The sequence below is a fragment of the Pangasianodon hypophthalmus genome, chromosome 23 (genome assembly GCF_027358585.1).
Source record: "Pangasianodon hypophthalmus isolate fPanHyp1 chromosome 23, fPanHyp1.pri, whole genome shotgun sequence".
Classification (NCBI taxonomy): Eukaryota; Metazoa; Chordata; class Actinopteri; order Siluriformes; family Pangasiidae; genus Pangasianodon; species Pangasianodon hypophthalmus.
Window position 1 is genome coordinate 6,529,330 of NC_069732.1, and position 16,097 is coordinate 6,545,426.

Sequence of the window (16,097 nt, forward strand, 5' to 3'; positions counted from 1 at the left end):
AGATATCTTTGGCATATCCTATGAATAAGTATTTAAAGTATACTAAACAATAATAAAAATTGCAAATAACATTAATAATCACACTACACACTCAGGAACCTTGAACTAAATACAGGTTATGGGGTTTAGTTACAAGATTTATACCTGAATTTGTAAATGTTTATCAGAATGCACAGGAGTGGGCGTGTCATACATGTAAATAATGGATTAGTGGATGGAGCTTGCATCAAAGCATCTGATGTGTATATATATATATTTTTTTACAGGCAAAAACTTTGAGTTTGTTTGAATCCTGTGGCTTTCTGTGCAGTAAAAGACTAGCCAGAATGACCATGATGCTTTGGTTTGTTCAGGTCCAAAGAGGTGGACTGGCAGCCTTATTTCACCACCAGACTGGTGGATGACTTCGCCACTCATCTCCGTGTTTTCAGAAAGGCCCAGGAGAGGCTGAACGAGAGGGAGGAGCCTAAACAACGTGAGTCACAGTTACCAGCAGGTTTACTTCCAGTTAAATTACAGTGTGTTTTCACTGTAATTACCGAGTAATCCTGCAGTGATTAGTTTGAATGTTGTGTGTTTGGGGTCAGTTTTGCCTGGAGCGAATAGTTTTAGCTAATAAAACGAACTTCGAGAATATACTTGTTTACCGCTGCTCCCTGGAGCTGCTTTTAGGTCTGAGAACTGGAGTAATTTTTAGAGGTTTCCATTTTCTGGGATTACTCTAGCACAGACGTGTGTAGTTGTGAGATTGTGTGTGACATATATTTGTGAGATTGTGTGTGACAGACTGGCTGAGATACAGCAAGAGAGACAGAAACAGCAAGAGAGCCCGAGACACACACACACACACACACACACACACACACACACACACAGAGAAAGATTGACAACGAGGGAGGGACAGATGGACAGAGAGAGAAAGAGAGAGAGAGTGTAACACAGAGCAAGAAAGTGAGTGTGTGAGAGACAGATGGAAGAAAAGAGAGAGAGAGACAGAGAGTGAGCACAAGACAGACAAAGAGAAGGAAAGAGTGAGATAGAGACAGAGAGAGAACACACGACAGACAGACAAACAGACAGAACGAGAGCGAGACAGAGTGAATGAGTGACAGAGAGCAAGAGCAGGAGAAACAGAACACAATACAAACAGAGCAAGAGTGAGAGCGAGACAGACAGACATAAAGAGAGTGAGACAGGAAGTGAAGGAGCAAGATTAAGACCGACAGGGAGCAGGAGTAGGAGAGACAGAGACAAAGAGAGACAGTCAGAGAGACAGTTAGAAAGAGAGAGAGACATTATGGCCTAGTATAGTTAGTCTGAGTGTGTGTGTTTGGTGCAGGTGAAGCCCCAGAGGAGCTGCTGGATGCGTTTTTTGAGACTGAGGTGGAGCTGGAGAGGAAGATCTGCAGAGATGTAGTGTGCACCTCCCATAAAGATGAAGAAGGTGAGACTCGCTGTGCAGGACAGGTGGAGACAGGAGAGAGAGAGAGCTGCTCTCCCTACACACACATACACACACACACACACACACACAGTGTTCAGTCACACCTGCTTCATAGTTACAGATAATGAAGCAGTATGCTCTTTGATGGTGCGAGTTTTATAACAGCGTTCTCTTGCACCAGGGTTCCTGCGGGATCTGTGTGAGGTGCTGCTGTATCTCTTACTACCTCCTGGAGACTTCCACAACAAGAACATGAGATACTTCCTCAGGGTGAGGCATGGGAATGGAAGTGGGAATGGCAATGGGAATGACGTATGCTGCTGTTCTACTATACTACTGCGAGAAGGATGCTGACTTTTACAAAGTAGCTTCAAGAATGCATCATCATTTTTAAGTCTAATCTCTTTTTACTTCATCTGTAGCATTTGTGTGATTTCCCTGTGCTGAGACAACAGTGGAAACCTGAAAGGCCCTTATAATGGAAGTGTTGGATTCTACCAGCAAACGTTTAAAAAAAAAATATATATATGCAAAACTCAAAGCTACAACCGTCACACTGTAACAATAAGGATCTGAGGATGAGACAGACATGAACTTTCCAAAACTATAGCTATATACACTGGTGATGGTATCAGTAATTGCTTAGACATTCCAGCTGTCGCGATGGTTATCAAGGTGGACGATTGCAATGTTTGTCAGAAAACGTGGCGTCACCTATTACGTCATCTTATATGAACCTTAATATTCTGTTATCTGACTTCAGAGCAGAACACAACAACTATCTCTAATGCATCTTAGCTTCTCTTGTCCGTGCTGCTGAACAGATGAACCTGTGAATGTGTTCACACGTAAAACAGGAACGGGGCTTAAATATAGAATAAAATCTGAAACAGTGTGTTGTTTATCAGAGTGACTTCGCTAGACAAGAATTCAATAAGTATCTCGCTGCTGCACAGAGCACATGCGTGTGCAGTTTATATAATTTTATTTCAATTCTATAATAAGCTTAGTTACAGCTGATGACTCGGTAGGTTTATTTACAGTCTTGACTTCAGTTTTGCAGCATTCCTGACCTTGATAATGAGGAGTTAATAAAAAAAAAAAAAAAATACTAATGTAAGAAGCTAGCAGCTACAGCCGACTTCTCGTAACCAGCTCCTGGTATTTTTTTCAGCTGTAATTAGGTAATGTGTACATGACGTGTGTTATATATGTGTTATGTATGTATGTCTGGCCATTCATGAAAGTCATATATGAACCTGTATGTGCAGTTCTGTTATTATCATATAAGCAAAGGTAATAAATTTAATAAATGACATTATCTGTCCAGGAAATTTTGGCGAGAGGAGTTCTGCTGCCATTGATTAACCAACTAAGTGATCCTGATTATATCAATCAGTTTATCATCTGGATGGTAAGTGTGTCTCTTGTTGTGTTTGTGTTTTTATACCACAACAGAATGTGTTTACTCATTTTCTATAACAGCAGCTCAGACAGTAGTGTAGCTGCGAATCTTTATCTTGAAATCAGAGGATCATATTAAAGCGCTTCTTCTAATAGTTTCTAGGTTGTATAGTAACGGCTAATGGCCTCCTTGCGTTCAGTGTTGCGGCACATTTCCATTTTTAACTAGTGTAGCTCTTGTGTTTCCAGCAGCATTGATTACATTTGAGTCAGGTTCCTCTAATGCCACATAACAATGCGTGTCCACTGTAAGGTATATAAGACAGAACATTCCCAGAAACATGCCTGTAACATGACTATCATGCTTTAGCATTATTTACCTTTATAGAGTATGAGTTATCGTGCTGAAAAGGAGCAGACAGACTGCTGGATACATTGTCGAAGAAAATCATAATAACTTAATAATTTAATGTACAGTATGTGTATAGAAACCAGTATCATGGATGGGATCTACAAAGCTACCTTGCAGTGAATTTTGTGTGATAACATTAACTCCAATATTTCCTTAGGTTTTTATTTCTGTTAGTAGGTATTTTTTTTCTTACATTCGTGGCATAGTTTTCTCCAGCGTCTTACATAGTTGATGAACATCATTGACATTTTCTGGAGCTCTTGCAGTCACCGAATGTATAATACCACCATTGCAAGCGCAGTGGGGAAAAAAAAAAACGCAAAAGCAGGCGTGCCTGATGTTTCATGTTGTGTTACTGGGTTGTGGAACTCCAGTTCTAAGGGATTCCTGATGTATGTGTTTGCATGTACCTGTGCATGCGTGTGTGCCGTGCACTCATGTTCATGTATGTGTTTGTACGTAAGTTCCTTGTGTGCTTGTGTGTAGATCCGAGACTCCAGCTGCAACTATGAAGCCTTCATGAACATCCTGAAGCTGACCGACAAGCCAGCCGAGCTGGAGGCTGTCAAAGACAAAGTGCTGGAGGAGCTCCAGTACCTGCGCTCGCTAGATACCGCAGGAGATGGTATACATGCACACGAACACACACACACAAAGATGTGCACAGAGGGCAGCCACTGACTTGCACTATCTAGATCAGTGGTTTTCAAAATGTCACTCTTATTTACAGACCTTTTTTTTTTTATTATTATTATTTTAATTATTTATTTATTTATTTATTTATTTATTTATTTAATAGAGTATCTGTTGTTTATTGACTTATGAGCAAGCAAGCATTCTGCTTTCACATTTTCAAACTTTCCATCTTTTCCTTAACGCCTTACCACTCTGTGAACACATTCTGATGTATTCTGTAGACAGTGCTAAATATACAGTCAGTTCTATAAGTATTTGGGCAGTGAAAATTTTTTGTCATTTTTGCCTCTGTACACCACCTTAGTGGATTTGAAATGAAGCAATCAAGATGTGACTGAAATTAAGACTTTCAGCTTTAATTCAAGGGGCTTAACAAAAATATTGCATTAACCATTTAGGAATTACAGCCGTGACTGTATATAACACCCTGTCTCATTTCTCCACAGATATAAACACTATAAAGAATCAGATTAACAGTTTACTGTTTGTGAAAAAAGTCTGTGAAACAAGAATACAAAGGCTACAATCAGGAAAGGTAAGAACCCCAAGATAACACAAGTACACTTTCATTAATGTGTAGTAGTTTTTAATTTTACCTGATCATCTTTGTTTTGCAGGAAGTTGATGCTGTGAAGCTAGCGGCAAATTTTGGCAAATTGTGTATAATCCCACTGGATCATATCCTGGTGCACAACATAGCACTTCAGTTTTTTATGGGTTAGTTTTGCAAAAACAAACAAAAGACATTTTTAGCATTCTAAATCTCATCCATATCATCATCATCCCTCTGTTACAAATTATTTCATTTATCTCTTCTACTTATTCTACACAAATCCAGACTACATGCAGCAGGTGGGGGGTCAGGCGGATCTGTTCTTCTGGCTGACGGTCGAGGGATACCGGGTGACGGCACAGCAGCAGCTCGAGGTTCTACTGAGCTGGCAGAAGGACGGCAGGAAGCAGAGCGGGCAGACCAAGGGCCTGTTAAAAGCCGCTGCGCTCGGTGTCTATGAGCAGTACCTCTCAGAGAAGGTCAGTCCACAACACCAAGGTTTTCTCTGCAGCAGTGCTACAGTGACATGTACAGTTCACTGAGACACTGTCAGGAATGGGGTCCTGTTTGACACACAGTGAACCAGGTTATAGCTTAAAAATCGTATAGTTATCAGCTAGCTCACCAGGCAAGGGTTGTCCAGCAGGCATGGTTTGTTGGCTGCAGATTCAGAGAATTAATAAATAAAAAAATAATCCATGTTCTGTTGTATGTAGGCATCTCCCAGAGTGCAAGTGGATCAGGCCTCTGTGGACAGACTCGCTGAGAAACTCAACAAAGAGGATCCGACCCCGGAGATTTTCGATGACATCCAGAGAAAGGTAGCAAAATGTTAACTCTTAACTCCTGAATAAAAGTTGTGTTATGTCACATTTATATCATTCCATTCCTCTGTCCCTCTCGCGCAGGTGTATGATATGATGTTGAAGGACGAACGGTTCTACCCGTCATTTAAGCAGCACCCTCTGTACGTGCGCATGCTGGCCGAGTTGGACATGCTGAAGGAGCCGAGCTACCGGGGATCAGACGATGGAGACGCAGGTGAGGAAAACCGCACAATGCTGCTTCACACTTCACACACCACAAGCTTCACATACAGGACTGTCGGCTCAATGCTGTTGTTTTGTTTCTCTTTCTGCAGAGTCTTTTAATGGATCTCCAACTGGAAGCATTAATTTGGTACTTACTCACTTGACATGGTTTTCTTACTCTCTGACATTCTTTCTTTGTTTTTGTGTAATTTGTGTTTTCTGTGGTTTATTTTAGTCTTTGGATGACCTCGCGAACGCCACCACAGATGAGTCTGTGCAACTACATGCTTTTATTTCTGATACTGGTACGTAAATGTCATGAATATGATCCATGTGGATTTGAATGAAATTTGAAATTTGTGTTAAGGCTTCCTTAAATAACATTATTTACTCTATTAATTAACTTTAACAAACCATAAACGTCGGCATAAATAATAATAAATAATATGTAATGTAAGGAAAACAAATGACAAAGGGAAAGCGAAGGAAAGCGGTTAAGGCAATTAAATTAATTTTATTCATGGCAAAAGTCCATATTAAATTAACACATTAAATTAGACCATGTTAGTTATTAGGAATTAATTGAACTGTGGTTTCCTGGTGTAAATATTGGCACCCACCACCTATGAATTCCACAGTTAACCACCACTAACGTATTAATTAAGGTGTAATATAGATGGAGTGAGTAATGATAAAACACTTTAGGGCATACAGTTATAGGAAAATAATCTAAGTCCCTGTGTAAGTCAATTATTCGACTTATTTGGTTCATTAATTTACAAACAACAGCATTAACTACTTTGTTGGATTAATGCTGAAGTTTGTGGTTTATTACAGTTAGTTAAAGGAACATTAACATAAAGTATTACCTGATGTCAAATTATTGTTGAATTATTAATTTGCGTATCTATAAATGAAGAACTTGGAACGTTTCTTTAGAATAAATCTGCATATCATTTTGATTTGAGCAGAAAGCTCTTTATTTCTTCCCCTCACCTTTTCTCCCCATTCTAAGCCACTGTGCATCACTGTGTCTTTATCAAGTCACTGGCTGTACGCTTTTCTTTCTTTTTTTGTGTGATCTTTTTTTCATGGCTCTATCATTACATCACCTTTACCGTTTCTTCTGTTCTTCCTTTCGATTTTTCCCTGTCCTGCCACTCCCTGGTGCTCTTATTGTTTCGCCATCTCCTGTGCCTTGGCTCGGGTCATGTGATGTCTGTCGCCTCCCCTACGCTCTTTCCATCTGTCACTCTCCCTGTATCCTGGTTTCTGGCCCTTATCCTCTGACCGCTGGTTCATGTTGAGTAGCTGATGCTTCTCTAACCCACATTCCCGTGCTAGGCGTGTGTAATGACCACGGGAAGACCTACGCACTCTACGCCATCACCGTCTTCCGTAAGAACCCAGACGGTAGTGAGGACGCCTGGAAGACCTACCGCCGCTATAGCGACTTCCACGACTTCCACATGCGCATCACTGAACAGGTAAAATATGATGAGCTGTCCTCTGGTCTCATGTCGTGTGCACTCAGGGTCCTTTATTCAGATAAGAAGCAGACTTACTGTTACTACTCCAGAGTTGATTATTATCTAATAACAGCATATCCTGAAGTGTTATGTTCCTCTTATACTACAACAGTTTGCCAAGTCTCTTAATCCCTCTATTAATTGAAGAATGACGCATTGTATGGTTTTCTGTTTATAGTTACGTTTAATGTTGTGGAGCAAGTTCCTATTATCGGTTTATAGCAGCTATAAACATTCGTTCCCTCGCCAACCTCTCTTTTTGCTTTGTCTTGAAGTAAAAAAAAAAAAAAAATGCAGCTGAATGTTTTACAGAGAAACTGCAAATTCCTTTATCCTCAAGACTTTCCTGAATTTGAACCCTGAAATTAACCAACAATTAATCCGAATAAAGAATTCAGCAGCAGTGTGGTATAAAGTAAATTAAGACCCCTTTCCTACATCAAGCAATGAGGGTCATTAAGACAAATTTTAGGCGACAGGTTTCGATAGATTTGTGCTAGACAGATAAATGTAGAGCATGAAAATCTGAACACTCTTGTCTTTAAATATATGAATATTATATAATAAAATATTATATTATGATCTATTAAACTGAATTGATCTGACTGATCTACTGTGTCTTCTGTTCATTGGGAATTGATTCTAGTTTGAGAACCTCAACTCGATATTAAAACTTCCTGGGAAGAAAACGTTCAACAACATGGACAGGGACTTCCTGGAGAGAAGGAAAAAGGACCTGAATGCTTATTTGCAGGTAGGTTTGCTTTGCCTGTTAAACGGTTATCTCTCTCCCTTATAAGATGTGTGTGGGAATGCATGGTGTATGTGTTTCAGCTGCTTCTGAATCCAGAGATGGTGAAAGCCTGTCCCATGCTGATACCTTACGTCCATGACTTTCTGGAAAACAAGGCATACAGCAAAGGCAAGGGCGACTTTGCACGAAAGGTGAGAGCGTGTTACTGATTTGCCAGTTTCGATCCAACGCACCGCCGCTATTTGCATTGATTATTGTGCGTTTGTGTGTGTGTGTGTAGATGGACACCTTTGTGAACCCTCTGCGTAGCTCCATGAGGAACATGTCAAATGCTGTGAAGTCACTTCCGGACAGCCTTGCTGAAGGAATGACCAAAGTGTCGGACAACATGGGGCGCATGTCCGAGAGACTGGGCCAGGACATCCGACAGTCCATATTCAAGGCAGGTGCATCATTCTGTGAGCTGGTTGCTAAACAGCATTTATTGGACATATCCTTGCTATGAAAACTCTCCTGCTAAACATACATAGACAGACATAAAATAAATATTTGTAAAACATTTTCGATGCATTTGAACTTCTGGATTTTGGTGGAATTTGGATTAGGACTTTGGGTTTGTTTAAATTTCTTGTGTGTGTGGCAGTCTGAGAAAACCATTCACATATAGTTCTGAAAACTATGGACTACTGAACTGAAATTCTAGCATTTTAAAATGGCTACACCCAAAATACAATAGAATACGAAAGCAGCGTAGGTACACTGGAGCTACATTCATAATTTATGCCATGATTTAAGTATACTTTCTGGTAATTGCAAATAGTCTTCATAGCCAACCTTTTTTTTTTTTTTTTTTTTTTTTTTTTTTTAAACAGTCTGCAATTAATCAACATTTAAAGTTTTCATTCTGACTGCTGCACAGAAGTGTAGCAAACATTTTGACAGCTGGTATCGGATTACAAACTGAACTGATTAGAAATATGCCTGTTTCACTGTGGAACATAATCACGCTTATCTAGCAAGGTTTCTTTGCAGGGAGATGGCTTAGGTGAGATTAAAAAAGTAAATAAAAATATTTTTACTTTGTTCCATTAAAATATTTTTATGGTTTCTTAAAATTGAGGTGTTAAAATATGTGTAAGGGAAAAAAAAAGTTTAAAACCCCAATTTCTCTTTTTTATTTTGGCCAGGGAAATCTGTCTTTTCCCAGACCACCACACATACACATTAGTTGTATGGCCTCATTAATAAGTTCTAATTTCAATAAATTGTCTTTCCAACCAGCATTCAAGGTGTTAATCTGTTGATTTTGCTCTTAGGTGCCGCCCTTAATTCCAAAGTCAGACATCGACCCTGAGCACTGCCGAGTGTCTGCTCAGCTGGATGATAATGTGAGTGCTCACTAAGAATAAACGCTGGTATACTGTACTGTGGAGTGGAACCATATAGCGGCCTGATGATCTGTTGTAAAGAGGAAATCTGAAATACACTGTTAAACATTTTATCTGTTATCATTCAGTTAGCCAAATGGATACATGTAGCAAATATGTTTATGCGTGTATACCCAGATTTAGCCTTTTGCATGACTTGTAGGGTGCACATTTCTGTAATATAGCTTATAAAGTTGCTAAAATGTTACACCATAGTGCTACTGAATTCTCGTATCTTGATTAGTCAGAAGGTGTTGAATAATGTTTTATAACAGCATCTCTGATAGTAGTTTCAGCTGCAAGGTTTATATTTGTTTTATTACGTTTCCTTAATCATCAGTACAATGATCATCGGTAGAGTCTTTTTTTTTTTCCCTTATTAACTTAATGTAAATGGTAACAGGAACTAGTCTTGTGGATGTTCCACAGTTTTAAGTGTAACTATAAATGTTTAAAAGTACAAGTCTTTCATTAATTAAAAGTTGTAATCATTGACAAATTACTGTGGAATCAGAGAAATAAAACGCATTAGGGAAGTGATGTTATTGGAAAATAATCAACTTCAGGTAGAAACAATAACTTTACTTTATATCACACCTTTGATTATCTTCTTATAGCAGCACATCCAGAAGTGATTTATTGCACGTCTTAAACAAGTCTTGACCAAAACATGCTAGACACCCGAGTTCAGGGCTCTGTGCAGGACACTCGAGTTTTTCCACTCCAACCTTAACACACCATGTCTTCATGGAGCTTGCTTTGTGCGCATTGTCATGCTGAAGGTTTGGGCCTCTTAGTTCCAGTGAAGGGAAATTGTAATGCCACAGCACACTAAGACATTCTATACAATTGTGTGCTTCCAACTTTGTGGCAACAGTTTGGGGAAGAACCACATATGGTTGTGATGGTCAGGTGTCCACATACTTTTGACCATATAGTACGAGTTATGTAGGTTGAAACGTATTGAGTCTAATAATAATAAGGTATCTGCTGTAGATTAGGTAATTCGTGCAACACTTTGTAGCTGCTGAAGCTTTTTGTCTTTGCTGTAACCGGCTAATACATTAACAGAACGCGCAGTTCGTGCTCTTGATTAATGAACAGTATGATTTGTCCTTGGCTGTGTGAAGGTGGACGATAACATCCCACTGCGTGTGATGCTGCTGCTGATGGATGAGGTGTTTGACCTGAAGGAGAGGAACCAGTGGCTCCGCAGGAACATCAAGAACCTTCTACAGCAGCTCATTAGAGCCACGTATGGAGACACCATCAACAGGTGCGTGATATATGTGCACACACCTACAGAGGCTTCTGGAATTACACCTGACAAGGTGTGCTGTTGTAGGGCAGTAATGAATGAGTGTGTTTATAAAATGGGACAGCGCGTCTGTATTTTATTATATCTGATTTTCCAGTCCAGTCCACATTCCAGTTTTATTCATCTTTCTTTTTCTGTCATTTCAGGAAAATTGTGGATCATGTAGACTTCATGACGTCTCCAGAACAAGTAGCTGACTACGTCAAGAGGTTTAGGTAAAGTGCTGTATTTAAGATACACACCCGTGTGTTTTTAAAGAGTGCTGTTGTAGTTCTGACGATGATCGTGTGTCCTTACAGAGATTCCTACTGGCCGAATGGAATCCTAGCAGAGACGCCACCACGCCGAGACAAGAGCATCCGCATGAGAACGAGAGTAGCAGCTAAGACTAACCTCCTGGGCATCATGCCAGGTCTGTACATGCACCCACATAATACACATCTCCTCCAGCTAGACCTTAGACTTCTCCCAAAAACATGCTGAGAAAATGGATTGGCTATGCTTAAGTGCCCTTAGAGGTAAATGATCGTATGAATGTGTGTGTGTGCATAGTACCGTGTGATGGACTGGTGGCCCATCCAGTGTGTATTTCCACCTCAGGCCCAGTGTTCCCGGGATATGCTCCAGATTCACCACATTCAATTCTGTTTTATTTGTATAGCGCTTTTAACAATGGACATTGTCACAAAGCAGCTTTACAGAAATAAAAGGATTCACAAAAAATATATTGTAAATATGTGAATTTATCCCTAATGAGCAAGCCAGAGGCTTCGGTGGCAAGGAAAAACTGCCTGAGACAATATGAGGAAGAAACCTTGAGAGGAACCAGGCTCAAAAGGGAACCCATCCTCATCTGGGTGCAACGGATAGTGTGATTATAAATAAATCCCTTCTATTATTGTGTACTGTATGGACAGTGCAATTGTGCAACCAATAAATTCATCACAGGTTTCGCAAGAAGTCCGGTTGGTTAAAATCTATCCACCGTCCACTGATGGAGTCCTGAGTACGAAGGTGTTCGTGGCAACCGCAGCCTCAAAGCCACTACAGCAATCGCGGTCCCAAGCCATTACAGTACAGCTCCCTATATGTGATTCCCAAGCCATCTCCACAGCCCCCAGGTGGCACCATCCCCATCAAACCAAACGGTTCTTCAGGCCGTCCATATGGGGCCACCCCCAGCACCAGCGAGCAAACTCAACCGATGAGAACTCCAACCAGAAGTAGGGCATCAGGATGGGTCAGGCAGGTCTGGGGAGCAGAAGGGGTCAGGATCACTGGCATCTCAGAAGTAGCACGTAAACCTCGAGAGTGAGGGAGAGTGAGGGAGAGTGAGGGAGAGTGAGGGAGAGTGAGGGAGAGTGAGGGAGAGTGAGGGAGAGTGAGATTGTTAGGTGAGCTTTTGTTGTCTAATGGTTAAGGACAATGTACTTTGCGTGCAGAGTGCAGGCAGGGACTCCGGCAAGACTAGCTATGACAGCATAACTAAAAGGGAGAGCCAGAAGCTAACACAGACATGAGGGCACCCTGGGACATAAATCTGACCATATATAAAATTTTCTTTTCTTTTTTAAAGCAGCATAAAGAAGGTCTATACAAATAAAATTGAATTGAATTGAACTGTGTTCTACATGCATGACAGATTTAGCTGATTTCTACACACACTTACATAAGATTTGCTTAATCTTCCTGTCGCTGTGTTTCTGCCCAAATTTTGAGAAGTTGAATCAGACCAAACAGCGTCAATTAGACCAAAAGTAAATTTTATAAATTCTTATAAATTCATTCTTATAAATTTCATTCTAAACTTGACAAGCAGATGGGTGAGAGAGAGCTTTTGAGTTGCCTTCAAGTCATCCTTGGTGTGTTCAAGTGGTTTTGGTCAGAAAAATGAACAGCACAAGGAAACTCATCAACAACGAGACATTTATTCAGCCTTACTGAAAGAAAATGATGAACTGAACAGTTAACACATTCATACTGGCAGCCAACAATACTTTTTGTTGAAAAATTTAAGTTCCCGAGTCTTAATCATGACGTGGTGCTCAAGTGCGCTTACCTCCTAATTACGATATTTCCGATAGGACTTGAAGACAGCATTGGACATCTGTTACATTACTGTTGTGTACACTTGTTCCTTACCACTGCAATGCTATTTTGTTTCTGTCTCACCCAGACGAGCTGAAGCACATCATCGGGGCGGAAACCACACGCAAGGGCATCCTCCGGGTCTTTGAAATGTTCCAGCACCAGCAGCTGAACCGCCGCCTGGTCTACGTCTTCCTGGAGGGGTTTCTAGAAACCATGTTCCCTCAGTACAAGTTCCCAGAGCTGTTCATCAAGCTGCACTCACGCTCGCCCCGCATCCGCACTTATTCACAGAAAGTCCGCACCTTACAGAAGAGGTGACGCAGCGGCTCGGGCAGCAGGAAGTACCGCTCACAGAAGGGGAGGGACCGGCCCATGGTGAGGCTGGAGAAAGACACAGGGTTGGGGGTGTGTGTGTGTGTATGTGTGTATCGGGGGGTGTGTGAGACAGAGAGAGAGAAAGAGCGTATGAGGGGGGTGTGTGTATGTGTATGTGTGTGTGTGAGAGAGAGAGTGAGTATGAGGGTGTGTGTGTGTGTGTGTGTGTGCGTGTGCGTGTGTGCGTGTGCGTGTGTGCGTGTGTGTGTGTGTGTGTGTGTGTGTGTGTGTGTGTGTGTGTGTGTGCGTGCACGCGTGTGCGCTTTGGATCACACACCCCAGCCCTCTCAGTCCTTCCTGTTCTTAAGAGAAGCACTGTATCCACACGGCTGTAGCGTAGAGGATTCATTTTAGCATTGTGGAGCGTCACCACTAAGATGCTGCAGTGCCTGACCTGTACCGTCAGCATTTCAGTATTTGTATCTCATTTTGTCTTTTTATTATTATTATTATTATTATTAATGTTGTTATTATTATTATTATTATTATTTTGGGAGGAAGTTGCAATGTGGGATGATTCCCTGTGGATAAAACTTGTATTTGAGTTTGCAAAGGTCGTTGATGAGTCGACGTAAAGACGAAATGATTTTAAACAGTCTAGTGGACAATGGAAGGAGGGAAAACTGACAAACGTGGCTCGTGCTGAGCCGCTTTTTATCACAAGCATATCTGAGGAAAAGATTGTTTTTAGGGTCGGAAGGTGGGTTTTAATTGCACCATACGTCACGTTTTAGCGAGTGAAATCATGTCGAAACCATGTGAGTGATTTAATAACCAAATATACGTGCAGCACTGACACACAGGCCTTCTGATTGAAGAGCGTTAAAATAGCCGTCACATAACCTCCTGCGAGTCAGAGTGCATTTCATACAAAGAAGATTCAAGCAGGACACGCACACACACACACGTGCACACAAAAGTTTTGGCACCCTGCAGGACTCCAAGCATACAGCACTATGCGTTAAAGAATGTATCTGTCTCTGGCAAACCTGTCTGTACTTGTTCTTCATATTTTTCCACAGTTAACACACTGCACATACAGGATGTGTACATGTTTTGAACACTAGTAGACTTGTAAAGACCCGTGTGTAGCATTACGTTTAAGTCAGAAGCGTGTGCCAGTGCCAGTTAGGAAATCAGCCTTAATTCTCTACAACCAAACGAGACGTGTGCTTAGACGTAGCTTTCCTTAAACACATCCACACGTTTTCAGAGACACGTTAAAGATATTCGGACCTAATCACACTTTTATTTGGAGAATATGTAATTAATCTTTTGTGCAATATTTTTTTTTCTTTGCATGTGTTCAAATAATGGTATAAAAAAAATTCAGATTTGAGATAATGAAATAATCCAAAAATATACAAAAAAAAAAAATCATCAGAATACATTCCGTCGTTGTAAATGACTCGGCTTATGTTAAAGACTTGTTTTATAAGTCTGCGTTTGTTTTCTCTCGTCTCCCGGTGACCATAGTGCTTCCTTGATGATGGATTTCGTGCGTCCGTGCATGGCTTATTCACTCCAGGAGACGAAGCGTTATATTAAACCAGCGGAGGTCTGTACTGATTAGGAGTTGTTTCTTTTGACACTCATTTTTTTGGGGGTTATTGGGTCAAATCTGATGAATATTGTACTGTATACCGGATCTCAATCATCGAAGTAACAAGTCGTGCTTCTCCTCTAGGCTTTACAGCATGCAGGACGTGTGGCTTTGTAACCCACAGTCACATGATCTTTGCATATCGATCAGCACAGTGAACCTGACTAGAGGTTCATTCTAATTTTTGAACTAAATAGCACTTAAATCGTACAGATGAGGGTTTCTGAATGCATTTCTTTTTTTCCCCACACACACCAGGAAGTTTTTAATCATTCCTGATTACTGTAAAAACTCACCATGAATTATCTGCAGCCTTCTGTGATCCGTTAAATAGATGTTACACGGCACTGTTTTAACGAGTTAACACACTCCACTTTCACCTAGAACCCGAGTAAAAGGTTCTCTGTGATGCAGGACAGCTCAGTTCTGATGTTTCTTTTGTGTTCATTAAATCCCCATATATCTGAATCTATAATTATTACCTTGTACATATCAGTGTACAGTATGTGTCAACAGTGTGCCTAAATGTACTGTCAATTATATTTTCTTATTTTTCTTTAACAAACAAACAAAAAAAGAAGTGAAGCTGAATGTTATGGTCAGTTGACTGAAAAAAAAAGACTCTAAGTTGGTTTAGAGTGTTTGCATCCTGCTTCCAAGATACTCCTTTTGAGCAGCAGAACTCAGTATAACACTAATAAAACTTTGACTAACTCACTGTGCAGTAAATGGTGTCATTTCTAATTTATCTGAATACAGTTAGTGTATTTTTTTTTTTATAAGCCTAGGATGGTGGAGTGGAGTGGTGTTTAGTGTTGCTCATGAGGTGGCAGACAGCATCGCTACCCACTGCACCATCATACTGCCAAACTTTTCCCAGTAAATGATCTTGAGTGCTCATGATGCCTGGTACATTACCGGAAACAAGGATCTGCATCTTGACTGACAGGAGAAACATCTGGAAATTGAAGTGATGGGTTTATCTACTGGCATGTATAACCCTTGAAAAGTGTTTTGTGGTATAAAAAGTGGTCACAAGGTGGAGCACAGCACTTGACTCCTGAGCTTTTACTACAAAACGGCATTAAACATCAACACAAATGTTTCGATTCTTCAGTTATTTACACATGACTGGTGACAGATGTACAGGATTTCAGCGAGGAAATATTGATGTGTTGGTTTATTTCAGACATAACAATATGTATGTAAATAAATGATTTATGTTAGGGAAGTTTCATATTTGTTAAGATGAAATGGATTGGACCCAAACCTAATTTATAAATTTAAAAAAGGATTCAAACAACATATAACTCTCATACAGCTACAGCAAGATTGTCAAGGAATTGATTTTATTTAATTTAATCATTAATGTGTATATGTAAAGGTTTTGATTGTACTTTTTATTATTATTTTCTTTCGTACCCCTGGCACTACACTATAAGTTCACGACTATGAGATGT

At 40.3% G+C, this 16,097-nt stretch overlaps 1 protein-coding gene across 3 annotated transcripts in view; it reads left to right on the forward strand.

The window, feature by feature from the left end:
• snx13 (sorting nexin 13) overlaps positions 1-15,354 on the forward strand; it is a 37,162-nt gene extending 21,808 nt beyond the window's left edge. For 2 of the 3 annotated variants that reach the window (XM_053228497.1, XM_053228498.1), the window contains exons 6-26: positions 354-475; positions 1,340-1,444; positions 1,626-1,714; positions 2,775-2,858; positions 3,747-3,885; positions 4,403-4,491; positions 4,574-4,673; positions 4,795-4,988; positions 5,226-5,330; positions 5,418-5,550; positions 5,651-5,688; positions 5,776-5,845; positions 6,852-7,027; positions 7,716-7,823; positions 7,904-8,014; positions 8,104-8,265; positions 9,140-9,211; positions 10,381-10,526; positions 10,715-10,783; positions 10,868-10,980; positions 12,745-15,354. In XM_053228497.1, coding sequence (XP_053084472.1) covers positions 354-475; positions 1,340-1,444; positions 1,626-1,714; positions 2,775-2,858; positions 3,747-3,885; positions 4,403-4,491; positions 4,574-4,673; positions 4,795-4,988; positions 5,226-5,330; positions 5,418-5,550; positions 5,651-5,688; positions 5,776-5,845; positions 6,852-7,027; positions 7,716-7,823; positions 7,904-8,014; positions 8,104-8,265; positions 9,140-9,211; positions 10,381-10,526; positions 10,715-10,783; positions 10,868-10,980; positions 12,745-12,977 — 2,458 coding nt within the window. In that variant the 3' untranslated portion in view covers positions 12,978-15,354. The remainder of the gene's footprint in view (positions 1-353; positions 476-1,339; positions 1,445-1,625; positions 1,715-2,774; positions 2,859-3,746; positions 3,886-4,402; positions 4,492-4,573; positions 4,674-4,794; positions 4,989-5,225; positions 5,331-5,417; positions 5,551-5,650; positions 5,689-5,775; positions 5,846-6,851; positions 7,028-7,715; positions 7,824-7,903; positions 8,015-8,103; positions 8,266-9,139; positions 9,212-10,380; positions 10,527-10,714; positions 10,784-10,867; positions 10,981-12,744) is intronic. The other variant, XM_026929800.3, reaches the window with a different exon arrangement.
• The last annotated feature ends 743 nt before the right edge of the window (positions 15,355-16,097 follow it).